This window comes from Lepisosteus oculatus, chromosome 21 (genome assembly GCF_040954835.1).
Source record: "Lepisosteus oculatus isolate fLepOcu1 chromosome 21, fLepOcu1.hap2, whole genome shotgun sequence".
Lineage (NCBI taxonomy): Eukaryota > Metazoa > Chordata > Actinopteri > Semionotiformes > Lepisosteidae > Lepisosteus > Lepisosteus oculatus.
The window spans coordinates 12346837-12374080 of NC_090716.1; the positions used below are offsets into that span (position 1 = coordinate 12346837).

The 27244-nt window shown below is 36.5% G+C and overlaps 2 protein-coding genes across 6 annotated transcripts in view; both read left to right on the forward strand.

Annotated features, from left to right (window-relative positions):
* Nucleotides 1–3020, forward strand: part of ush1c (Usher syndrome 1C) — a 39266-nt gene extending 36246 nt beyond the window's left edge. For both annotated transcript variants that reach the window (XM_069181699.1, XM_069181698.1), the window contains exon 21: nt 2062–3020. In XM_069181699.1, coding sequence (XP_069037800.1) covers nt 2062–2074 — 13 coding nt within the window. In that variant the 3' untranslated portion in view covers nt 2075–3020. The remainder of the gene's footprint in view (nt 1–2061) is intronic.
* A 2351-nt stretch (nt 3021–5371) lies between these two features.
* The window catches only part of abcc8 (ATP-binding cassette, sub-family C (CFTR/MRP), member 8), a 56840-nt gene continuing 34967 nt past the window's right edge, over nt 5372–27244 (forward strand). Inside the window, exons 1-11 of one of the 4 annotated variants that reach the window (XM_006642459.3) lie at nt 5372–5730; nt 9570–9732; nt 10394–10535; nt 12037–12158; nt 12782–12948; nt 18751–18993; nt 20474–20662; nt 22989–23153; nt 24119–24274; nt 25847–25981; nt 26746–26908. In XM_006642459.3, coding sequence (XP_006642522.2) covers nt 5566–5730; nt 9570–9732; nt 10394–10535; nt 12037–12158; nt 12782–12948; nt 18751–18993; nt 20474–20662; nt 22989–23153; nt 24119–24274; nt 25847–25981; nt 26746–26908 — 1810 coding nt within the window. In that variant the 5' untranslated portion in view covers nt 5372–5565. Of the gene's footprint in view, nt 5731–6398; nt 6587–9081; nt 9733–10393; nt 10536–12036; nt 12159–12781; nt 12949–18750; nt 18994–20473; nt 20663–22988; nt 23154–24118; nt 24275–25846; nt 25982–26745; nt 26909–27244 lie in introns of those variants that run through there. The other 3 variants (XM_006642458.3, XM_069181547.1, XM_069181546.1) reach the window with 3 other exon arrangements.

Consider the following 27244-nt stretch of genomic DNA (forward strand, 5'->3'; position numbering starts at 1 on the left):
AAGGTCGAGTAGGTAGCTACAGTACATCAGCATGCGTAGGCTGCAAAGGAACAGGTGAAGGTTTATTCCATGCTGGAAAAAAAAGTGACACAAAGTCTTGGCTATGGAGTTTTCTTCAGGTCTGCTGAAGGTGCTCCAGCTTTAAAGGAGGTTCCAAATCCAAAACATTGTCTCTTTTCTTTTCATCATGGAATAAACATTTATCTGTTCTGATGCACATTAAGGTCAAACATTGCCCAATAACAGAGGAGAATGGAGGGTTGTTTGTGCTTATAGGTTTTATTTTCTTATGGTTCGCTTTGCTTTACTGACTGCACCACATAACCAACATCATATGTGATGATTTGCTTCAGTGATCAGACGATTATCGCAGTCTTTAAAACAAAGCTTTAAAGTGTTTCAGACCAGGATTACATTGTATATTGCATTTTGGGAGGGCTGTTTCATTGTCCTGAATGAGCGACATACAGAGATGATCCTATATTTTTTCTATAATTGTTTCAAGAAAATGATGGTTTTATACATTAAAAGATTTAATAGTTCTTTTTCAACCCTAATTTATAAAATGGTCTGCAAAATAAATGAAATGAGATATGGGTGTAAAACCTTGGAAACATACTGTAAGAGGATGCATGGTACAAATTTGCAGTCTGACCCATCCCTACTGAATGAGTAAGAAGAGCCATTTTCACAACCTCAAAAACAATTATTCATTTCCTCTCTTTAATACCAGTACTGTACTATTTGTATGTTCAGCCCTAAAGCAGCATCAGTCAGTCCCACTGCAAACAGAAAGGTTTTCGAAGGCAGCGCCTCTGTATACAGACAAGGCTACCTGCTCCAGCTGTAGCTCCTTCAGTTTCCTAATGGTAACTATGTAGTGACCTGGCGTTTTGGTGTTAGACTTTCAAGGGCATGTATCAATGTATGCATCATCTTCATGTCACAGTCTCTAGAGCTATTCCTTAATCAGCCTTGTCTGTCTTTTGTTTTACTGGTTGAATGTAGAACAACACACTGTACAAAGTACACACAGAACAGCCATGATGTTATTGTTAACGTGAATTACCTGTTTCTGAATGACTCAAGTGTGAAAATGCTTGGTTTAAACCTGTTACAAATACCATGATTTTCAATAGGTTAGTCTATATTCCACTCTCTTCACCTACGTAATTTGTAATAATTGACATTTTGTTAAATAAAATGTCGATATGTACTGTATAGACCTCAAAGAGTATTTTGGGGCTGTTGGTAACCTTTAGCAGTAGTTCTGATTGATGTTGTAATAAGGGACTGTTACATGTTGTGGCACATACAATATTATATCCCCAATTAATATACCTACAGTGCTTCATTTCTTAAAACAGTTTTCACAGCATGTTGCATGCAGTCTTCCTTTAAGTCCATCTTCAGGTTTAAGGTATCTGTTCTTATTCCATTGTTAATGATTCAGATGTGTGTGTTTTAGTCCAATTAGAAGGTCTAAAACAAGATGAAGGGAGGTTTTTGGAGATTGAAAGCAAATATCGTAATCTTTTAAAGAAATAATCTTTCTTTAAAGCTGATTACATTAAAAGAAAGCAAAACTGTTTTCTACAGGTTTACCTGAATGTGTATTAAGTAGGAATACTTACCCACTCACAACCGAAGAAACATTGTTTCCTTTCTTCATTTTTCAGCATGGAATAAACTTTTTTTCTAAACAGGAATACTGTACTTCATCTTTTGGTTTTCAAAAATTATTTTCAGCATAAAAGATTACAAGAAATGTAGTACTGCTTGAATTATTTTAGTATTGCAAGTCATATTTAACTCAAAATGTGTTTCATTTTTCAAAATCAACATTTTTATGTGTTTTAAAGAGTAAAGAGCTTGACATTCTTATCATTTTTATCACATAGATAAAATTGGACCGCCTACAAAATTGGTGCACCTACATATTGGACCGCCAGCTTGTTCAAATTTTTATAGCAATGAATTGTGTGTGAGATTAAAGGCTTACAGTACAGTACATGACTTAGCTTTTTTAATTAAAACTTTTTTATTTTGTTTTATTTGCAGGACCTTCTTTTAAGAATCAGAAGACAAGATGGATCCTTTGCCTTTAGGAGTGTCTATGTTTACTTCATTGTGGTTAATTAATTTTTTTTAAGATGATCATTTTGCCTTGAAAAAGAAATTAAGCTGATATTTCACAGAATATTGTACAGTCAGACAAAGCAGTCTTTTGATCTGCTTCATGGAAATATAAAACACTTAATGTTTGAAGTGACTGGTGAACCTCCTCAGGGATCTTCTGAATAGCACTTCCCTAATAGTCCTTTAACAGAAGCAGAGACATCTCCTTAACGATGTGATTTCTTTCGTATGAGCTTCTATCACACCCTGACTAAGTAGCCAACAGTCTCATATCAGTGTTCCTGAGACCTGCCAACCCTTTTGAGAAAAGGCCACATGAGGTTTTTTTTGCTTACAGTATGTTTTGCAAGGCCTGCATACTTATAGTTACTGTCTCAGTGGACTTCCCTACTAAGGCTGCTTTCAGGACAAGTGGCAGTTTAGTATCTGTTTTCGCCAAAATTAAGGAAGAAATCATGTGAAATTCATCTCATCATATAAACATTGTGAGTGTCATAGTGCTTTATTGTGACTTATTATACCGTGGGAATAGCCGAGATAAAAGTTATATTGAAACAGACATTTATGCTTTTGAAATGAATTCAGGAAATTTGTTGTTGCTGTTTATTAAATAATTATTTTAAGATATTTTAAAAACAATAAGAATGTAATATCTGTGTACACTAACATTATCAATTGCCATTTCTACAATATGTGTGTAATTATGTGTTGCAACAAAGTCTGATATAACTGATAAAGTCCTGCTGTATTTTATTGATAGTGGCAAATTTGTCATTGATGTGCCTTTTTGTCAAAAACATAAAATACAGTTATCACGCAGTGGCACAAGGTCCAATCCTTGCAATTTCAGAATTAATAAAATCCTTATCCCAGATTGAAAAGTTCTGATTGTTTTGTGTTTTTCTCTTGTTTTTCTTTTAGAATTTCTTCTAAAGAGAACACAAAATAGTAAAGTATTATAGTCTTGATCTGGCCTCGTTTTTTGCCAAGTACTTAGTTTGTGAGACTCCGAGACTGAGATACTCCATGTAGGTATCTTTATATGACTTTCTGCTTTAATCTTAAATCAGTCACTTCCTCATTACCTTTATATTGGACAGAGTCACAAACAAAGTGGCCTGAGTTCAACACAGAAATGATGTGGACTCATTAATGCATTTTAGACTTTTAGATTGGTCCTAAAGCTCTCATTCACAAATGAGCAATGTGCTCTTGGATGTGAAAGTGCCGCTGTCCCCTCCACAGCGTCCTTTCAATGATACAGTACGTTACCTTCAATATTTCAGAACAATGATCGTGTGGAAGAAGTCTGAAATACCCTTCAATCACAACCTGTTGCATTCGTTTGCGGAAACCATTGTAACTGACAGAAGGATGTTCAGCTTACGTTAAGTTAGTGTAAAAGCTAACAGCGAAGTCTAATATTTTTCTCCTTGTGACAAAATGGCATTCTTTTATCTTTTCAAAATTAAAACTCCTCGTTGAATACTTCTCTCTACACTGTGTATCTGAGTTAAATTCTAGTTTACACTGGGGCTTAAAAATCCATGCTGTACAATCGAATGCTGACATATACAGCAGAATAAAGCAGCACCTCGGAAATCCATAGCGATCTCAGAATTTAATAATGTCTTATACTGTTCTGTGTCCAATGAAGTGAAAGACACTTAATGCAGAATGGATGAAGTGTTTCTTCCCAAGAATTCAGTTTAAACCGTGCTCTAAATGCGTGTAATGAAAATATCAGGTGTATACAGTTGAGATTATATTGGATTCATAACGACAGGAAGGGGGCGGTGTTCTACTTGTCCATTGCCAGCTGACTATCAATGATATCCATCTGTGTGCACTTCGAAATCTTTAAATGAGTTGTAATTTGGAAATTGTATCGACACATGTGGTTTTATTTTTGGACATAAAGAAATGTATCACACTTGTTTAAGATTAATTCGATTGAACCCTCATTAAAAAAAAAACGCACTGATATTGACAAATATTCCAGACTTTTACTGTAGTTGCATTTTTTTTAGAAACTGACAGTTAAAATAAACGTTTTTTACTTTGTTGTGTTTGTACAAGGATCCGTGTGACACTCGCATTAACGTTTGCTGCACTGTAACTCCAAAAGTTTACCGGAAAGTCAGAGCGTGGAGACGAAGACTGACTCTTTCCAATGAGAAAATCAAATCGGTTGCCTGGCATATAAACTATGAATGTCTTAAGGAAAACGCTTTAGATCACCATGTTCTAAACCTGATATTGATGGACAGATTTTTTTCTGTTTTTTTTTGTGTGTGTGCGTTTAATATCAGATTTCTGTTTGGCGCTTATTTTAATATTTGCTTTTAGTTCCCTCACGTCAAATGGAATTTGTAGATCGTATTAATCCTGTACCAATCTCTGGCTTTCGGAACTGTCTTTATGCAGATATGGTGCCTGAAATGGATCTATGCAGAATGAAACACGTTACGTTATTTAGCTTGTTGCTGGCTGCTGGGTTTGTACTGTGTACATGTTAGGTGATTCCTTAATTAATGCCTTTGTATTGGAGCATACAGTACATACAAATAAGCATCTAATTGCACTTGTGCATATGAGAAATCATCTGAACTCAACAAACTAGCGTGAGTAGACTCGGTACTGTACACTATCAATTCCCATATATTCCTCATAATCTGATCACCCGTTAAGAATTGTTTAGTCTGAAATAGGGGGAAGGAAGATGTGCAGAGGCTGCTCAAGTCCCTTATCGTGAAGCTGAAACAATAAACTAGGATTCGGGTGCTGGTGAAACTCGGGAAGGATTGCAGAGACAAGTAAACCAGTAGTCTAAAACAAGCAAACAGATCAATTAAAGGCAACCTGGTGAGCTCAGCTAGAACAAAACACGGCGGAGTGTGTCGTACCCTAGTTGCCCCCGCGCTCCGCTCGGGACCATGGTGGGGAACCATCGCTTTGGAAATAGTCGAGAACACTTGAGATGATCATAATATCTTCAGAAGAATGTGTGTGAATGATAGTATAGTATATGATCATATCTTGCCATCAGAATGGAAGAGACACAACTTTCCAAATACCCAACAAAGAAACAAAGCGTGCCGTGTCTCTTGGCGTGACTATCTATCGGTTCAGCACCTTGGACAGCGCTGTGGAAATGCATGCGTGTCATGTGGCGCTAGGACCCATCTACTGTGTTTCTGCCGGCGGTCTGCCAATGTTTCTGTGCGTGCTTGTCAACATCAATAAAAAGGATATCTTCACAATGGGATGTAGGCTGGAGTTAACAGGTTTTCTGACTCTTTTCTAAATTATCACAAGTTACATCGATATATATCGTTATATACAGTATAGCTTGGAAACTTTCGGCACAGATCCAGGTACTGTTACATGTCTAGTCACAACAGTACTACAAGGAACACAATGTGAATGTATTACTACTATTCGTCAAAGAGGATCGAATTGTGCACTCGAAACAATTCTTCATTGAGTTTGCCGTGCGTATTGGAGAAGTATTCATATGTTCGTTTCGATATATTTAGTCAACGGTGGAAACAACATTTGTGGATCAAGATGTTACCGCGGTACAAACCAGTAGGTGCTTTTTCTTTCATTTATTACTACTATGATTGATTATCTTGTCCGTACTTGTTTTTAAGGTCAGTGTACAGGAGGTGCCTAAAACTATAACGAACAGTAAAGCGTTAATGGAAAGCCGTTTGGGAAAAAAAAAAGCGAAATAGTATTTGCGTCACAGTAATGCTACTTGACAAAAACATTCCTCACACAGATCGAGTATTATTCGTGCTTCCTATAATATATTAAGTATAATTTCATTCTTTCTAATGATGGTATTGTTATCATTATAATTGTTATTAAGTCAGTAGGGGGTTGAAAATTATCCCATTGTTTTCAACGTTGAAAGATGCTTTCTAAATATTTCCAGTGTAGCCCTTTTACATGCGTTGTCGTTTTGATGGTGGAGTCTGTCTATCATTATCTTGGCTTCAAGATATTATGAGGCAGTGGGTCAGATCGGTCAATTCTTTTGTTTCTGCTATACTCACTACACTCAGTCGCGTTCTCTCATTGTTGAAGGTATTTTAGCTGGTCGTATGCACAGCATGGTGTTGAAACATGCCCAACCCCCACCGTAAAGGAAGCAAAATCGAATACCTTTCATACGGGTTTCGCTTTCTGAAAATATATTTTACCAAATGTATATTCCCGGTGGTCTACACTTGCATTTATTTTAGCGTTTCATCCCGAGAAGTCCTCGAACGGGAAACCATTCTCCGCTGACGGACTGTATGATGCTGCACACCAGAGTCAAGGACCTGCTTTGCCTAAGCTGGCCATATGCGTTACTGTACATTACCGTGGCATTAATTATAGTGGCTATTAGTTATAAAGCTTTGACCTTTTGAAGCGCAAATTATCTCCTCCTAAAGTAAGTACTGCAACCCACCGCCTTGATGTAATGTACTGTGCCATCGACACGCTTGACATTACGTGATAGGTCTCTTACCAGATAGCCGAAACAGTGCCTGTCGTTTTCCACAGCATTTTAAACACATTTGGTTAGCGTTATTGCCTTTATCTCCATGGCCAAGTTCCTATTTATCTGTGCAAGGAATGTGCAGTATAAGGAATCTAACGTAATTAAATATAAGCAGCAAATAAACGTGGTCAGTGTTCTGCACACAAGGTAGCAACATGCAATAATGCAGACCCTTGTCTAGACTCTCAACGCCGCTGGATCTGTCAATAACCTGACTTTCAAACCAGAATAGTAATTCTTAAACTGATATTTTTATCGTTGACAAAAGCAGATTAATAATTATATTATTTGTTTTGTTGATGAACAATGGTTTCAGGGCATATAAATCTATGTCTTTATGGATTTATAATATGCGGACAGTTGTAGAATGAATTAATATAAAAGCAAGGGCGCTTTTATATAAACACTGGTAGTGTTTATTAACACTTGCAATGGTTGAACTGAAAGCACAGTTCCCGAAGGACATTTAATAAAATGTTACTATCTTCATGTCAGGTTGATGGACTGCCCATCCCTATCCCCTGTTGTTCTAAAGTGTGATCTCCTTGGTGAGAGATTGTGCAAACCTCAGTCTGCTTTGCCTTTAAATATTTAATAGTGCTACAGTATGATTGAATGCATTTGATATTTTCTGCTAGAAACATATACAGTATATTGCTGTTATATGCACAGCAGATCAGGTGGAGTTGTGTGCAGTTCTTTATCGTTTGAATTCTGGGAAACTTTAGGTAAGTTCACAATGGAATTTAGTCAGAACACTGGTGTTATGACTTTTACTCTGGCAAAAAGTGCTCTTGGCTGTTTTAATGACTAGGTAGTAAGTAGTCTTTAGTGTCTCTTCTGAAGGAAGGTACAGTACTTCCTACAGCTGTGTTCCTTTTAACATCCCATGGCATCGGGTTGTGAATTCTGGTCTGGAGGGAGGAGAGCCATCTACTGGCCCTAAGAACGATTCAGCAGTAGGCAAAGCAGATTGTTATTCAGAACAATGAGACAGTGCTTCAGTCGTGCTGGCACCAGTTAAGCTGCTTATCTCATAGCAAGCGGATCCTTATTAACATTCACAACCCAAAAATCAAATCATCATAATACGGCATTATGCAGAAATCATAAATTAATGACAAGATGAATATATTAAACGTAGGAATATGAATTCTGAAAACAAAATAGAACTTTGAAGCCAGATTACTTATAGTATTGCATTTCATATTTAAAAATGGGATGAAACATACTGTAGGCAGAATCAGTACGGATGCTATCTAAAGCATCTGGTGCCTATCCTGGAAGTACAAGTACAGACCTATCCAAGGTGTCTTTGGCATGAAACCAGAGCAACCAAACATTAGCTCACAAGAATGCAAGAACTTGAGTAAACCTTGCAATGTCCACATAGACAGACAAGAGAGGTCAGAATTACAACCAGTTTCTTTTAGCTACTGTATGTGGAAGAAAAAAAGTAGAACAAAACAAAGAATAATGTCATGTGAGCATTGCAGAGGTATGGTATATTCCAGACCAACTACTACAGAAAGATCAAAATGAGATTTCTGTCCATTATTGCATATACCTGAAAATTAATTGCAATCTGCACACAGTAATTTTGAATGTAAATCACATTAAAACAAACACCATGGAATTGTAAAAAAAAGACATTAAAAAGTGTTTTCAGTAATACTCAGTGCTAGCTGTTGACATATTAGTACTGTGTTTAATAATGGACAGGAAGAAGTTCAGAGTCCTTCACATCTTTTTGTACAAAAAATAACACTGGTGAATCTTAAATACAGTAGGTATTTATATTTATATATATATACTGTGTATATTCATTTGGTGATGCAGCAGATACAGGTGTGTTTTCTATTTCTATAAGGTTAACTCAATGTAATATGGTAAGTATCAATACTGGCTACTGTTTCATTTATGTATGTACACATATATGTAATATATTTTGTGCTGTATACGAATGTATTAATGTGTTTTTCTGGTGTTTTAATGTTATTTAGCATATATTAGAATCTTATATACAGTAACTCCTATATGTATTCTGTCAAAACATAGTGAGAAAAATCTAGGAGAGAGAACCATTTTAAATGTCCTCTTTGTGCTACGGCTTCAAAATTAAATGTAATGAGCAATATTTTTTTATTAATTAAGATTTAATTCATGCAATATGCCTGAAGCTTTAATAAATGTATAAGGAAGATATAAATGAAAGTGTTTGTTTTGTTAGTAGCGTAATGCTAAGTTTTGGAATCCAAATTCACATTTAAGAAAATAATTAGCCATTTGATCATGTATACATAGAGATCATGCATTTATAGTTTTAAATTGAATTATTTATTTGAAGAATGAATGCTTTAATTCAACTACAGACCCACGCACATATGATGCACTTCAGCTCTAACACCTACAGTAGGTACCCAGTCTGCCTTGCTACAAGGACACGCTGTTATTGATAAGCCATGTTAGGAACCATGCTTTTCAGTGTTCCTGATGCCTCTGAAGGTTAATGCTGAAACCGTCTTCGTGGAGCTTGAAAAGTAGGCATTTTACATGTGTGTGTTCTGGCAAAGAAGTGATTTGCATTCAGCTGAACCAATTCAAAAGGATGTCTATGCGCCGGCACGGCAGAACACGATGCAGGCATTTCTCACCGCTGAAAACATTGCTTAGACTGCACTGGAGGGGGCTGCTATCTGGATTGTGCTGTGAGTCTCCTGTAGCCATTTCCCTCAGCATCTCAGAGCAGCTATGTAAGAAAGGGGGATATTCATGGAGCATGATTCCTGGGATTTTTGGATTTGGATGCTGTTTCTCACTTTGGAATAAAATGCTCTGAGGCTGTCCCTGTATCCTGCTCTTGTGCTCACAGAGTCCGAGCTCCACCATGTCCTTGGCTTTCTGTGGTAATGACAACAATTCTGCTGCTTACAATGTAGACAAGGGAGTGCTTAACAACGGTTGCTTTTTGGATGCTCTCACCGTGGTTCCCCATGTGTTCCTGCTGTTTATAACCTTCCCTATATTATTCATTGGTAAGTCCTCATACTTTAAGGTTGTGGAATGCTTGTATTGTAAGACATAGTAAGCAGTGTGAGCATGTGACAGTGTACTGTTCATCATAGAGCTATCCTTGCAACTTAACAGTGAATTGCCTGTTTTAGAATGAGGAGCTATAAGGGGAATCTATTTTTTTTAATTAGAAAAGATTGTAAAATAATATTTTTCTAATTAGATGATGGTAGCATGGAAGATAATGATTAGGGGAATACAAATTTATATTACAACAATGAAATTATAGCACTAGTTTAAATTTATTTGTTTTTAGATCGTTCAGATCATAAGCCCACTTAAATTTTTATTGATTGGTTGACAAAGTCACTCACTAATACCTCTGAAAATGCAAGGTTCTGTTACTCATTTATAGTGTTGTTTCTGCTGCAGCAATATGTACAAAGTAGGGTACCTTGGTAAAGAGGAGGACTGTCCCCACTACAATTTGAATCTCTAAACCTTTAGACTGGAGTCTTGACCACTGCTTCACACTGCTGTCTGGTTGCTAGCATATTATAGAAATTGATTTGTGCCACTGGCTGTAAATTAAAACCCCCTTTGGATATTGTCATTTCAATCCAAAAGGTAATTTCTTTCCATTTCTTTTTAAATAAAAGTAAGTGGTGTTCTGCTTCCATATAGGATGGGGGAGTCAAAGTTCAAAGGTACACATTCATCACAGCACGTGGCTGCACTTCCCCGGCCATAATTTACGATGGATCCTGACGTTCATTCTGCTGTTTGTGCTGGTGTGTGAGATTGCAGAGGGCATTGTGTCAGATGGGTAAGTGGATACATTTCTAGTTTTGGATACTGTGGCTATTTTTATCATGACAAGGTGTTAACTGCTAAAGGCTGATTTGCAGAGAGCCTTCCAGCTGTAGAAAAATCTGTGAATCGCCATCAAGTCACAGAAAACTCATGGTGTGACCTAAATTAACACACCCTTGCTTTAAATCTTAAAAAATAATCAGTTTTAGTGTGTCCTACAGTACATAGCTTATTTGTAGCACAAATAACTTTATTTATAAATAATATATAATCTATGATACACAGTGCATGCAGCATTTTTAGAATGAAACTCATATACCTGTACACCATTGCCCATTAGGACAAGGAAAGTGATTATCAATGTTCAAATCTGTTTTGAAATAAAGAGTCAAAGTGTGCAGTGTAAGATTGTCATCCCTAGTTGTCAATACAAAGTAAAACTAAAAACCACGACTACCCTGGATTTAGTGGAATGTGCAGTCCCCCTGTCCTTGAGTGGCTAATTTGTATTTGAGATCCACTCTAAAAATGTGCACCTCCCCCTACAAACAACACACATACAGTACAGCACGTAAGCACATTTTTCACAATTTTGAACCTACTAGCTAAATTAATTCGAGCTGTTCCACTCTGTTGTCATCATACAAATTATACACATTTATATTTGTTAGTAAATTTCCTAACTGCTTTATCCAGTACAGGGTCGCAGGACATCAGTCCACTTCAGGGCACACACAATTCCAAACATGCACAGACTCGCAGCAGGGCTAGCTTATCCAGAATCCAGTCAACTTACCAGTCTGTCCTAGGACTGTGGGAGGAAACTGGAGCACCCAGAGGAAACCCACGTGAACATGGGGAGAACCCAGACGGACAGCACCCCAGGAATTGAATTCTCTGCCCCGCTGTGTTGCATGCACCGGGTTCAGAGATATGTTAGATTTAATGGCCATTCAAACGTAAGACTGCAAAAACTCTCACTTTCTGTCAGCAAAATTTTTTTAAATTATAACAAATAGCATCTCGTAATATCTTCTTACAAGAAATGGGGAATGACAGACATATCAGTTAAGTCGATTTTCTTAATGCCGGTTTAATACTGATTCTCTGAGTGCACAGAAACTAAGCATAGACTTGGACTGAATTCGGGGAACATGCAAAGGGTAACAGAATGGCTGTAATTTGGTAGCTTCCTGTGATAGAAATCTCTCACACAGTGACCAGGGCTCTTGGACTCTTATGGTAATTACCTTATTGTTTATGGATGCCCCCCCCAGATTTACATTCTGTGATTTGACAATTTCACTGCAGTTGCAATATTCTTTCAGTGAACACAGGCAGATCCTATGCATAATGGATGTGACCCGGTCTTGACATCTTGAAAAGAACAGCAGACAAATTGCCTTTCGTGCATTTATGCTGATCATTATTGTGCCGTTTCTGCTTAGTTCAGCTCTGTCAAACTACAGATGATGGGCTGTCTTTGCATGGTAAGACTCTCTGCTTTTGTACAGGTGTACAGAGTCCCACCATCTGCATCTTTACATGCCTGCTGGACTGGCATTCATGGCTGCAATCACATCCATTGTCTACTATCACAATATTGAAACCTCGAACTTCCCCAAGTTGTTGCTGGGTAAGTCGGAATGTAACGATGTTTCCCAAGTTCCATTTTCTTCTGCTGTTGTTCAGTTGTGGCCTCGATGCAGAGAATTCTTTATTGGATTTGTTCAACAGGATATTGCAAGGAAGATTATTTTCCCATGACCAGACGTCACATTCAAATATCCTTTCTTTCAAAATCCTGTACCCTCTCAAAACATAGACAGAGGCTGTAAAATCAAATTTCACATGTTGGGTTTGTCCTGAAAGTGGTTGCCCTGGATTTGTTGACCTGCTTTTATTAATTAATGGTTTATGATACAGTAGCTTCATCTGTAATATATATTTCAATCTGAACAAAAGAATGTAAAGAGACAAGCGAGAGGGCTAGATTTAGCTAAGAGGTGACTTGTGTATGTGCTGTATTCTGTGTATTTTCAGTTTCTTAAATACCTTTATGATATGTCTGGCAAACATCTAATATACTCTAATCATTATTTATTTGCCCTTGTTCAGGTAGTTTACAGTTTTTGTTGTACAATACAGTAAATGCAGGGACAGTGTTTATCACCCTTTCTTTTCTAGTAAATTGCAAATTGTTTAGTGTGAAACAGAAATTATATTTTGTTTATTAGAACCTTTGCTTGTTTCTCTCAGCTCTTCTAGTCTACTGGATCTTAGCCTTTGTCACAAAGACCATCAAGTTTGCCAAGTACTGCGAGCATGGGATCGGACTGACCCAGCTGCGCTTCTGCATCACAGGGCTGCTGGTGCTGCTCTATGGAATGTTGCTGGCTGTGGAGATGAATGTCATTCTAGTGCGGGTGAGTACTATGGGACACCACAGCATCTGCCACAGGCCTTTTGTATAAATAATTTCTTTACAAAGGCTTTGAGAAAAAAAAAAACAAAGAAAGAAAGAAAGTATCTAGGACCAGAAAATAAGATCTGAATTCTTAAGGTGCATTGTGAGAGATAACCTTAAAATGCACTCAGGGATGAACCTGTTGATCAAGCCTTTTCACTCTGTTTTACCCCATTCTGTGTGCCTCATGCACCTCCCTTGTCCTATTTAATGCTGTAAAGGGAATTACAATAATCCAGGAGCAGGAAATAACAAAGTGATAAAATGGTGACAGGCTTTGTTAAGTGTATTGCTTTACCAATCTTCTATACTACTACCATTTAAGCAACTAAATAAGGTACAGTGTGCAGCATTACATTAGTTTTCTACTGAACCCAGAATGTGCTACTGCAGGTCCAGCTAACGATGAGTACACAAATACAGCTTCTGTTATCAAAAACACTTAGCAAATGGAGTTTATAATGAAAGTTTCAGAGGGAGGGACCATGGCCAAGGTCAATCCACCTCAGCTGTCAGTAATTTCTAACCATTTCCTGACATAAAAGAACTATAAAGACTACAGTATATGTGAGCCATTTCTCTCCCTCCCATACATCTTTCGCATCCCTCTCCATTCCAACACTACCTGTGCAGCTGTCCCTTGGTCACTCATAACTCTGCAGGGGTGCCGAGGAGATCAGCTTGCAGACAAGCAGGCTAACCTAAATGGCTAAACTAAATTTACTGTGACTTCAACATAAAAAAAAACTTTCAATACACTTAATTTTGTTATTCCTAGTGAAACAGAACATGTGCACTCTGGACTAGTTAGTGAGATTTTCTTCGTTGCTCTGTATTTAAGGCTCTTTAATTAGGTCATTCTATTTCTTTGGTTTTGATTTTTGAAGCTCTGAGGCTAAAATAAAATAATGGATTTTCTACAGTACATTAACTTGCAGAAACAGGATGATTTCTTCAGACGGACTAATACAAACTGTTGCAGAGAAGTTATGTATGTAACTCATTATGTAAGGAAGATACAGTATGAATAGATTTATAGATTATTAAATAGTATCTTAGAAAACAAGGTATATCTTTTTTTTTGTTTTCATATCATCCCCAAAAGAGTGAATATTTGCACAATTCCAGATAAAAATCATGTCAAAAGTATGATGTTCAAAGTGTCAGGGTAATTTTTATTCCCTTCCTCACTGAATTACAGTACTAAAATTGTAATTTTTTTAACTTAGTACTTTTTACATTAAATAAATTGTTCATTTTTACAGCCCTACATGTATATTTATAATACAATTCTATTTAAATAGAATGTGTATTTTATAAAATACAGTAAATTCTATATTCCATATCATATCCTATTAGTTTTTGAAGCAATCTGCTGTGTAGAGTTAATGTTTTCAGTATATTGTTAGAGATCCCCTGGGATTCTTTGAAAGATTAGTGCTGATTACCCCCTAGTGCCCTGACTAAATTCCTCTCTGGTTTTGAACAATCTGACATAAGTAAGGTTCCTCTGTAATTCAATTGCTGAAGAAATTTAGCAATAAAGCATATAATACCTCCTGTGTTACGCAGTGATGGATGTGAAACATCAGTGGTAGATAAAATAAGTCCCCTCATATATGTACAGTAAAACACTCTGGAACTCCACAAGATGAAAATTGCTACAGTATGTACAGTAAATGCAGTTAGAAATAATTTTCCTGGAGATAGTCAAATTCATTGGCATTCCCTTTAACTATAAGGAAGAACACTGGAACATAGCAAAATGACAATCAAGAGGAGGAAATATGGCACTTCTAGCATTTTAAGATGTTTCAACCTTTTGAATGAAAAATGTTCCCTGCTTTCATTTTAAACAGCACTGAAATGAAAAAGTCTTAGACATTGATTTTCTCATTGTCTTTGAGCATTTTGCCTATTTAAACCAGGTCAAACAGTTTTGTTTTCCTATGCAAATAATAAAAAAGATTCAGTTATTTCAGTCTGTCAGTGCAGGATATTTCTTTAAACCTCAGACTGTGTTTGGTTCTTCGTGATGTGACCAGCTACTAGCTAACAGATTCAGGATGTTGGGTATTGGTCATGAGGCAGTAACTATTATTCCTCTTTAAAAAGACCTTCTACTTCCATTTGGTACAATAAGCCTGGGGCATGTACTACTCAGCATCTTTTATAAAAATGCAGAACGCACTGAAAGAGAAATGCTTTCCTTCAAAAAAGTGACTGTTGAAACTGCAACATAGTTCTTTATTAATAAGTACAGAAAAAAATTGTTATAACGCAAAACCTTTTGCTGTTGGCTTTTTTAGCTCTTATAATATTTTATTTTTTATGTTTCAAAACATGTTTTGAAAACTGTAAATGCAAAATGATGTCAGTGTCAGACACATGATGTTACTATGCAATATATATATATTTTAAATATTTGTTTATAACAATGTATATTTCTCATCCGTGATCACACTTGAGAGAACAGAAAGCAGTCTTAACCAGAAGGTTAAGAAACCACCCACACTAGTAAATGATGTAGTGATATCAACAGGGACTCACTTGTATATTTGCTAATTGACATGTGTTTGTAATGTTTGGATAAGAAAGTAGTAAATGTAGAGTAAACCTCAAGACCTTTTAAAAGACCTGAAAGAAAGAGTATTTCTTTTTATGGACAAACAAAGCTCTAATTTGCTCATATGCTTTGGCCTTATACATTATGTACTGTAGTTGTCTATTTAGTAGTTGTACAATAATTCATAATGTAGAAACTATATAGTATTGCTTCCATGCTTCTGAGTATTATGGAATAGGTTGAATGAACAAAGATGAGCCATGTCATCATCATCATCATCATCATCATTCGTAGTAGTTTCAGAGCATAACTGTTTTAGGTTTCAATTTAATGCAATATCATTCTGATGGAAAATAATCTTGCAACACGAAGGGCTCTTTGTAACAACAGGGAGTGCAGAGTGTTGTTTTTCTGAAAGCTCCCAAAGTTCAAATATAAAGGCTTTTTTAAAAGTATTTATATCAATAACAATAATGGTTACTTGCAAATTCTGCCATTTTCCTCTGCTGCCAGCATTCTGCTGACCTAGTTTGGATCTACAGAGAAGAGTAAAATTACCCAGATTGTATATCCTGTAGCTTGAATGACAAGATTATTCAGTCTGCTCTCAAAACATTAGGTTTCTTTCCATTTAACCAGTAAATGACCAAGAGAAAATGTATTGGTGTTGTGAGATAAAAAATGATTTTTTAATTTTGAAACAAAAAAAACATTATCAGTACTGTGATGGAATAACTTTTATTCCAGCATTCAGTATATGAGTTTCATTGTGTGTTTTTTGAAGATACCAAGCCAAAAACATATGATTCATATACTGTACATTTTAGCTTTTTTATTTACATGTTTGTAAAAGCCATAATTTAATTTTACTGCTGGATTATGGACCTCCCTTCTATTGCACAGCAAGATAAATTTATCACTGTGTCAGAAATCCCTGTAGGCTCTGCACTTCCAAATGATGAATATTCCTGCCCAGAGAAGAATCCTTGCTTTTCTGTTTTCACAAGCAGTGTAGAGAGAATAAGTACAGAGGAAAACAAAAAGGACTCACTAATTGACTCCATGGATTAACCTTTCAGAAGACAGGTTTAATGGCGCTCCTGTATAGGTTTGTGCTCCGTGAAGATACCATGCTAAAGGAGTCTACTGATCTTCTTTAGGGGTTGAAACACTAGCAGGACTTCTCTACTGTATACTGTATCTCCCAATTACAAATCAGCACAATTCCCTGGCCTCTCCGAGCCGAAGCTTTAAAATTCCATATAAAGGGAAGTCATTCAAAAAGCCATTAATTTAATAACTATATCAGCAACAAACTGTTTTATTTTCCATTTATTGAAATGTGTTACATTCCAAATTATGTTACAGCACAAATAATTACTATATAATCTTTGCAGTAGAATGCTTTGCTAAGTGCGTTAAGAGCAGATTAATACAATAATCAGATGTAAAGGTATCTGAAAAGGATTTTTTTTTTAACTGAGGTCGAAATTCATTATCGTGTGAAATGTTAATGAAAGTGAATTTTCTTCAAATATTTAAGCTAATAATAATAATAATAATAATAATAATAATAATAATAATAATAATAATAATAATAATAATAATAATAATAATAATAATAATAATAATAATAATAATAGCTGAGGAAATTAATAATATGTGGAGAAAACAATAGTGCTCAAAATAAAGTAAATACACATTAAAAAACAAACAACAGTGCTAGCCAAAAGCATATACACACATCTCACTCAGCCCAGATTACACTATCATTATACTAACCCAATTACTTCATACAGGAAACAGTCACTTAGCTGCAATTATTATACCAATTTTACAGGGAGCAAAATATTTCTTGTATGCATTTATTTGGCCATAGGGTTCCTAAAATGCCACCCTGAAGGTATCATTTGAAATAGTTCAAAACATGTAACTTTCTTCATGCATACATTAATGTGACAAATGATAATGGTTCTAATGCACCCACTCACATAACAAATATAAATATTTCTCTCACTAGACTGCCTTGTATTCATCCCAATATCAGCTGTTAAGAATTACATGAAAAGGCAGAGTCAACAACAGACACACAAAAATAGCAGGTTAACATGAAAATAACTTTTCTTCACTTGTGAAATGATAGTATCATTATGCATGTGTTTGATTCAGGCATTGAATGCAATGTAGCTGTACTGTAGGAAGTTATGTCTTTCTTCAGATAAACTACTCTCCAGTGTTACTAAATGAGGTTTATAACTAAATATTTGGGAGGGATTACAACAGCCAAGTTCAATCAGACTCAGCTGTCTGTAATTCTTAATCTAACCTGATGCCATTTGCTGTATGCGATCAACTTCTTTCCCTTGCATACTGTATGTGTTTTGCATTCTTCCTCTATCCCTTCATCTCCACCTCTGCAGCTGCCCCTTGGTCACTCCTCATGCTGCAGGGGGTCCCAGCCTCCTCGTTCAACAGCCAGGAGGTCTGCCCTCAGCCCTGAGGGTTAAGCCAAATTCATTATGACTAAAACACTCAATAAACTGTTCAATATGCTTGATTCCTGGGTGTTGTTTTCCCTTGTGGAAAAAAATAATATCTGTAGCAACCTTGAATCCACCAAAAAGAAATTGCATTACTATGAAAAAAATGTGACTATTTTGTCAAATGTATTTTATTATAGTTTCAGTTGAAATCCAAGCTACTCTTGACTAACAAGTAAGCAGAAAAATATTTTAACCAAATTCTCAGTTAGGTCTGATATGAATTCTTGATAGAGAGGTAATGTTTGATATAGCACTTTAAATGTGTAAAGGAAATAGTTCTGTATACTGTATGTTTTCAGCTGCAGTACAGATCTTAGGGAGACGAGAGCAGTGGATAGCTCCAATAGCCTGTCTTCTTGGTGTAAAATCGAATCCAGTGTACAGTACCTGCTATTCTCCTATAATCCCAATGTAAATAGTGGGAAGTGGCTAACAATCTTTAACTTTGTACTCTCTCACTGCCTTTTCGTACAATTCACAAATTTAACAGAACCCTCCTCCCCTCCCCTCAACAGCATAATGTTGTTTAGCTGCGTTTCTGAAAGCTTTTCCCCAGGTTTGTATGGGGGATTTCTTTGTATGTTCTGAATGATTTCTCTGGGAGGATCCACAGTGTGTCATGTGTGGTGTGATGAGTGGCCTTTTCTTGCAGCGCTATGTGTGTTTCAAACACCCCACAGAGGTCAAGCCTCCTGAAGATCTGCAGGACCTGGGCGTGCGCTTCCTGCAGCCCTTCGTCAACCTCCTGTCAAAGGGCACCTACTGGTGGATGAACACGTTCATCACCTCTGCACACAGGCGGCCCATTGACCTAAAGGTGATCGGCAAGCTGCCTATCGCAATGAGGGCCCTCACTAACTACATGGTCCTAAGGAAAGCTTTTGAAGCACAAAAGGTAATGAGACCCAACAGCCCTCTCTTCGTATAGACCTGGTAGGAATCATGTGTTTAAGATGCAGAAAGATGCTCACCATTCATGCTTTTCAGACTGTGACATCAAATGGTTCTAACTGAAATCATACTGTATATACAGTAATACATGTAAATATATCTACTATACACTGTATTTTAATATATGCCATATCCTTTATCCCATTATTTTACGTGATATTCTTCTTATATTTTTGTGTCTGTGAACATTACATCTGCTTTTGAGAAAAGGGGTAATGGAATATTTTAGGATATTAAAGGAAAGTATCAGATTGGCTTCAACAGCTGAACATTTCCTACCGAGGATTGAGTTCAGGCTCTACGTTTGATTGCCTTCTGGGTAACTGAGGGTGCATTTTCCCATATCTGCAGATGGAAACTATTTCGATTTCACTTTGAATGAAGTGTTTTTTTCACCTTGTTGGTGATACAGTAAATGCTTTATTTCCACGGGAATACAGCAGAACTGGCTAGCAATTAAAAGTGGGGAAAAAATGTGTTTCTGTCCTTTTTAAACCCCAGGCAAATAAGTTATTTTATTGTGTCCCACTATCATTGAAGTGCTGCAACATTCGCCCTGCTCCTAATGCAGCAATTCTTTAACCATGAAGTGTGGCACCAGCTTGATTCCTTTGGGTGACAGAATCAGCTTTAAAACTCCTGAATGCAGCAGTTTTATATGAAGGTTACTAAATACATCTAGAAAGATGACATACATAAAGGCAAAAGTATAATGATATATAACTATATAAAATGTACTGGAATTATTAGAGAACTGTGAAATCAACAACATTATGATGATGTAACTACTGTATTTCAGAAGATTTTATTGCAGTTGTATCTTTGATATGAGTAAAGATTACCTCCTCATTCGAGGTCAAGTTTTTGGAGAAAGATATTGGTGAATGCAGATTTACTGTAAATACTCACCATCTGTAAGCAGTGTATTCTAGTGCATTATACAGTATACTGTATGTACAGTATAAATAAGAGTGGGTTCAGTACACTGTATGTATAAATAAGAGTGTTTTTCAGAACCTCTGGTGCACTTCTCTATACACATAATGTGCTGAAGTAGAATGTAATGTTGGCTGGTGTCAACAGCTGTGGCTTAGTGTTTTCACTTAATGCTTTCTTTATGGTGCGTCATCCCTGAAGAATAAAGGGCCCTTCATGTGTAAAAGGAATTTAGGGATGGCTATAAATATAAATAAATATAAAACCTTGGAAGTGCTGCAGTCGTTGTGCTGCATTAAGAGATCCGTCCCTCTGATGCTGCAGAAACCTGCCCTCTCTGGGACTCTGACATCACTGACAGCTGGGGGGTGGGGTGGGGGGGTCGTGTTCGCATGCCGTTTGAAATGGATTCACTCCTGTGTTGGAACAGACAGATAGTGGAAATAAATATCTGGGCTCAAAGCTCTGTTTTTTTTTCCTTTTGTCAGAAAAAGGGCTCCTCATACCCGCAGGGGCCAAAGTCAATCTGGGGGGCCCTGCGCCATGCCTTTGGAAGGCCCCTCATTCTCAGCATCACATTCCGCTTCCTGGCAGACCTGCTAGGGTTTGCTGGGCCACTCTGCATCTCCGGAATCGTGCACCACATCAGCAAGGACAACAAGACCATCATCCCTCCAGTACGGCACATTTTTCCTTTTCCCGGCTTTACAGTTTCCTTCAACAGATCCCAAACTAACGCTGTCTTCCCACTGTTGTTTCACACATGACGCATTCGTTTGGGATACAATAACTGTACTGTTCAAGCTGTTCGGATTCATTCCTCATCATGTCTTAAGGAATATACTGTACAGTAGTAAAATAGGTCTTCAGTAGGTAAAGTTGTATTTACTTCTATAATTATCTAGATAATTAGGCTAAAATTTGAAAATGAAGCTTTTGCAATTAATGTGATACCAATTAAGAATGTTTGATTACTATTAAGTATAAGTACATACAGAATATTTATTTTTCTTCATGAGGATTCTTAAGTGATTAATATGTAATATAATTGCAAAAGTTGCAAATGAGATGCACTGAGTTTACTGTATGTACCTTTATGAAAACCATGTTGTTTATGTTTCTTATGGATAACAGTAATACAGTGTTCTAGAGTGCAAGCTAAGATTTTCTTTGTGTTTAATTTTCTAAACGGTCGATCTATTTTGTATGTGTTATACTAGCCAGCTGTTTAATTTATCTGAAAAGGGCAAAAATACTGTTTTCCTGAATGTACTGTATTAAAGATATTAGGGAGTGCAGTTGGATGCTCTAACTGCTATACATCACATATCCTGCTTCAATTTAGAAGTGAAATATTTATCTAACTTGATTAATCATTAATATGAATGATGGCTTGTAGCCATGTAACTGATTCTAAAATTTCATCTATTTTTATCATGCATTGATCCTTAATGACTGCCATTGTCTGAATAGAATTGCTTTCCCATCTCAACAGCTCATATGACTAGTTAAATTCAAAGTCATTTTCAATGGGGTCAGGGGTGAGTTCCTCAAATTATTTTATGTTAGTAAACAAAATAATTTAACATAGTTAACAAACTACCATGGAAATAAGATCATTCTATGAAATAAAATGGAATTTCAGGTTGTTGGACTCAGGATGTAAGAGATTGCCTACAAATGTAAGATCCACTTCACAGAACATTATGGAGAATGAGTGAACAAGAAATGAGACCAGACAGAAACAGACTGAAGGGAATGTGGCTGGACCTTAAAGGCAGGAGACATGATAGGGACTGATACATTTTTAATAGTTTTAGGGAAAGCTATGATCCGATAGCTCTTGGGACCAATGTGCATTCTAGCTTACAGAGGAACAAAGAAGGTGTTTTTTTCATCGGTCTTCCTGACACCTGAACCATGTTCTGCACATTATCATGTCAGAAACTTGATAGATGGCCTCAAAACAGAGAGAACTTTATTCATGTAAACTATTTTCTCTAGAACGATACATTTTTTAAGTGTATGCTTAAACTCTCTAGTCTATTATTTAAAATACAGACTACACTTAAGAAAACATATCAGTCTTCTTAGTTCTTAGTCAAAGGTGAAGATTTTAAACAGTAATTGCATCTTTGTGAAATTGGGTTTTTTGGAAACAAATCTGCAAAACTACAAATGAAGTCTCTCTTAATTCCTTCTAAGTTATTTTTCCAAAGGCATTAAATGGAGTCTGTGTAAGGGCTCATAGGTATGTTTAAGAAACAATTAGGTAATCCGCTTGACTAAAATTGCTTAATGAGCTGCAAATGGTCAAATAAACCAATATTTACCAAAGGCAGCTGTTTCAGAGATAATCAGCTGGTTCACAATCAGCACAAACGGTAAAGATTTTCATCCTATGCATTACACCCAAGATATTTCATTTAGCTTATTACCAGTCTGATCACTTATTCTGAGACTCAGTAACACTGTTCCTAGCACTGCTGCTCATTCAAAGTGCCATTAAATGTCCTGTCAGACAGTGGTCTGGGTTTGAGTCTCAGTCACTGTGAATCTGTAAAGATCTCATCTGCTGATAACTCACTTCTAACATCTTATACAAGTGTAAATTTCACTTTCGCTTCTAAGATACAAATCTCAGAAGTGTAATAAGTCTCTTTCTTTTGCCTCCTTAATGGCATTTATGTGGGTCACTACAAAAGCATTGCTGTGATTTCTGTCTCCTTGGTGCAGACACAGAATGATCCATGAATCTCGAGCACCATGCTACTGTACCTCGCACCTTCATTTGTACATGTGCAATGCTCTGATTTCTCAAGTTTTTGCGTAAAATAACATTTATTCATGTACTAGCATTTTATAGGGAATCATACTACTATTGCACTTTAATAGTATTCTGTTAACAACACAGCACATCTATATTGCCGTTTTCAAGCTATAACTCTGCCTGGGCATGTTTGGGGTTTCCAGATTAATTCTTGTGTTCTGGCTGTGTTGTAGGTGAAACTTCTGGGAGCGTATTTCATTTCTTCCCAAGAGTTCCTGGCCAATGCCTATGTCCTGGCTGTTCTTCTGTTTTTTGCCCTTCTCCTCCAAAGGACATTTCTCCAGGCATCCTATTATGTGGCGATTGAAACAGGGATTAATCTGAGAGGAGCAATACAGGTAGCCAACCAGGAAATGCACTCCTGCAGCTCTCTTCACTGATAGAAGCCAATGTTTCTAAAGTCATGTTATTTCCTTGTACAAACAGTGTGAGTAAGCCTCCCAGCCCTTTCAAAAACAGAGGACAAATGTTTGCCGAAGCCTTAAGAAGTATTAGTGTCACTTTCTTTATTATGAGGGATAGGAGAAAAGCAAGAAAACTGATTCCAAAGTGAAAGATCAATGCACTGATCTCCTTCATTGTGAAAAAACATAGCTTATTCACAGCTGTTCTAGAAACTGATTTAATTCAAAGGTTATGTTTAGGAAGCCCCTGGCCAAGAGAATTATACCAGTACATAAACTGCCTCTTTTCAGTAACATATTTTAAAGACAAAGTTGGGTTTACTTTTGAAGCCTTTTAATTAAATTAGTTCATTGATATTTATACCATACTTTCTTGTTCTAATTTTTCATCTTATTTGGTCTGGTGCTTTGATGTTAACTTTACCTGCGCCTTTTAAGAGAATCCTAATGTAATGTTTATCTTGATCTTGATGCTCCCTAAATTGTAAATGGCAAAACACCAAACTGAATTTTTACTTTAAGGTCAAACTACACCTTACTGTATGTTTTAAGGTGTCTTATTCTTTGTTACAATATGTGCTCCCAAAAGTAAAGTTTTAATACTAAACTTACAATACATGTATAAATACAAATACAAAAATATTATTTTCTCCAGCTAAATCGGGATCACCAGATCATAGGGAAACATCAGATTACCAGATACTTCTGTTTTTGTAAAAATAAACCAACAGGTTTTAGTCTTAGTCATTTGTTATGAGTTTTCCTTCAAAAAAAATAAAAGCAGTGTTTTGTTGGTTGATTCTGATTTTTTTTCCACAAATACAGTATGCATTGTGGTTAACAGTTCTGTATTTTGCCTTGCTTGAATAATTACAATGTGTATCCGTTGTCTCCATTAGACAAAGATCTACAATAAAATCATGCGTCTTTGCACTTCAAACATGTCAATGGGAGAGATGACAGTGGGACAGATTTGTAACCTGGTTGCCATAGATACAAATCAGCTGATGTGGTTCTTCTTCCTCTGCCCTAACCTCTGGGCTATGCCATTTCAGGTAAGACAATCTCTCCATGCCTTTTTCAGATATGTTGTAGAATGTGCTCTAGTTGCTTGCGGCGCAGTTTTGAACTTGTATTAAGTTACTGTTCCTCCATTACTCAAGTTACTTATTTTCTAATTTAATTACTTAAGTCTGAAATAGATTTTTTTTACATGAATAGTCCTATTCTTTCAGCAACCTAAAAGATACATTTGCTGTTCCAAGAGAATTGCACAATTTTCATGTCGTTCTCATTCTACATGGCATATATATCTTAGAACAGTGTGCAATAAAATTGAACTAATTCAGAAATGCTGGATACGTCAAAGAGACATGAGTCTCGTTGTACCCTCTCCATTGCTATGACACCCCCACAGATGTTCACAGCACTTTCTCCCTCTGGTTGCAGACCACTGTTTCTCAAATTAGCTGATGTCCTCACATCTACTGTGCTCAGAGAGAAGACATGTTTCCTCACCTTGCTAGCAAACAACAGAATGCTACCTTAATAATGCATTAAGGGCACATACTATATGTAGACTTTACCATTTTCTACTACAATATTTGTCTAAGGTGCTACACTGAGAAAGGGCAAGAACATTGAAACTTTTGGGAAACAGAAGAGACATTTTCCTTCAGCTTAATGTGCAATTCCTGTATTGATATTGCGATTATTATTAGTTCAGAGATAAAACAATTTAAAAACTGCACATATAATGTATCTGATTCTGCTGAGTCAGCTCCTATAAGGCGAAAAGGTGGCATTAGACCACTCGGTGGTTTAGATTAAAAGTAGATTACTACAGTAGGCTTGAGTTCATGAGATTCTCTTCATGAGAAAAGACTGCTATATACTGTACAGTAGGTCATTGCGGGAGTGCTGCTGCAGAATGAATTACTGCTGGCACTCAGGTCAGCACTCTGGGTCCCTATTTCTTGTGCAGCAAAGAGGTACTAAATCAACAATGCAAGCAATGATCATATATAAGACGTCTACATGTATGACTTAGAAAATATTTAGGGAAAATAATGAAAAATCAAGTAATAGACTAATCAAGCAACATCAATGAAAGACATCAAAGGTTTGGCACTTGGAAACCTGTCTAGAGCTGACAGACAGTACAGGGGATTGTTGATTAAGATATGAACAGCCTAGAGGTTGTATTTAATAGGAAAAACAGGCAAAAAGGATTTTGAAGTCTCCTGGAGAAAAGCCATTGCCATCACAATCTGGAAGGTATCTATCCAGATGAAGATGTTTTACAAATAGGGTTAAGATAAAAAAATTAAACATTAGTTACTTTTATACTTGTGAACCTGCAGAAGTGCAATTTTCATCATGCAATGTTAGTTGTTATCTGCAGAAAAAGTAATTAACCCAGAACATTTAAGCAAAAAAAAAACTAAATCATTCTTATTTCATTTCTTTCTCTAGCTCAGGGATAGATAAAAATCTGATTCAGACAAGTTGCATATTTAATAAGCAGTGCATCTCAGTTTGGGAGTTGAGTGATTGGGTGGTTTCATTTTGCAGAGCATTGTGAATTCCGTGGTTGATTGATTAAATAGAAAATGATATTGTTGCAGATTATTGTCGGAGTGATTCTGCTCTACTACCTCCTGGGAATAAGTGCCTTGATTGGAGCCACAGTGATCGCAGTCCTGGCACCAGTACAGTACTTTGTGGCCACCAGACTGTCCCAAGCACAGAAAAGCACTTTAGTGAGTACATGACAATTTTACAATGTTTACAAGACAATGTAAACATGCAAACACTCTGCTGTAAATTCCTACTTTTCCTGGCACTTATAAAGTGATAGGACATACAGTACTGTTAAATATCTTATAAAGTAAAAAAGTCAGATTTCAGTTGTGGATTATACAGAAATGCATGATGGTCCAGGGTTTCTTTGTTAAAATTTACAGTATCCCTTTTTACATATTTACTTAAAGTGTTTTAAATATAAATGAAATAATAGAGGATAAGAATAATACTGTATGAAGATGTTTTTTCCTCATTAGCAAGAATGCTGCTCGTTTTAGTTAGTTCTGAGATGTGTTTCTTAACATTTATTTTCAGCAAAAATTGTATTTGATGTGGAAATTGGTGTGAAAACACAATCATACATACTGTAAATTGATTGGTTTAAAATGATGATGGATGATGGTGCTAAATAGTATTAAATCCACAGCTATTTGAAAAGCAGTGCACCTCAGAACTGTGACGCAACAGACTCACAATTCCTTAGAGATTTTCTAGATGTCACTGCAGTGAAAGTATTTTTTTTCCTATAGAAACAATTATTTTGGCTCACCTTATGTTTTTTGTTATCAACACAATAATTTATGGAATGGAAGCACAGCCTGCAGCATGTACAGTTGGCTTTTGCCTCCATTGTGGAACCATGTCAGCTGTTTGGGGACGGTCCCTCAAAGCACCTCACTCGCCCATCTGACCTACTGGCCCCCCACTCTGCTGTCAACAGGAGTATTCCAGTGAACGGCTGAAAAAGACCAATGAGCTTCTGAGAGGCATCAAGCTCCTGAAGCTGTACGCCTGGGAGCACATTTTCCATGACAGTGTGGAAGAGACGCGACAGAAAGAGCTGACCAGTCTCAAAGCCTTTGCTCTTTACACTTCCATCTCCAGTGAGTACTTGCTGGGTTTGACGTTACATTGCACTGCCCGAGCCCCTAAACACGTACAGTATGTGTGTAGAGTCAGTTTTGGAAAAAAAAATTAACATCGGGCCTGTTCCTTAAATCTACTACTTTATGGTATGAGCAAAAAAAATCAGTAGTTCTTAAAAAATGAATTTCTTAGTAATTTCTTAAAGTTAAAGTTACAGCTTGTGTTTATAACTGTAAAAAGAACTAGCTTCTCTATTTGTTTATTCTTTTAACTGAAAACAGTTACAGTATGTGAACATACAGTATACAGTACTAATATGTCTACCATTAAGGTTATTATTGTCCATCAAAACT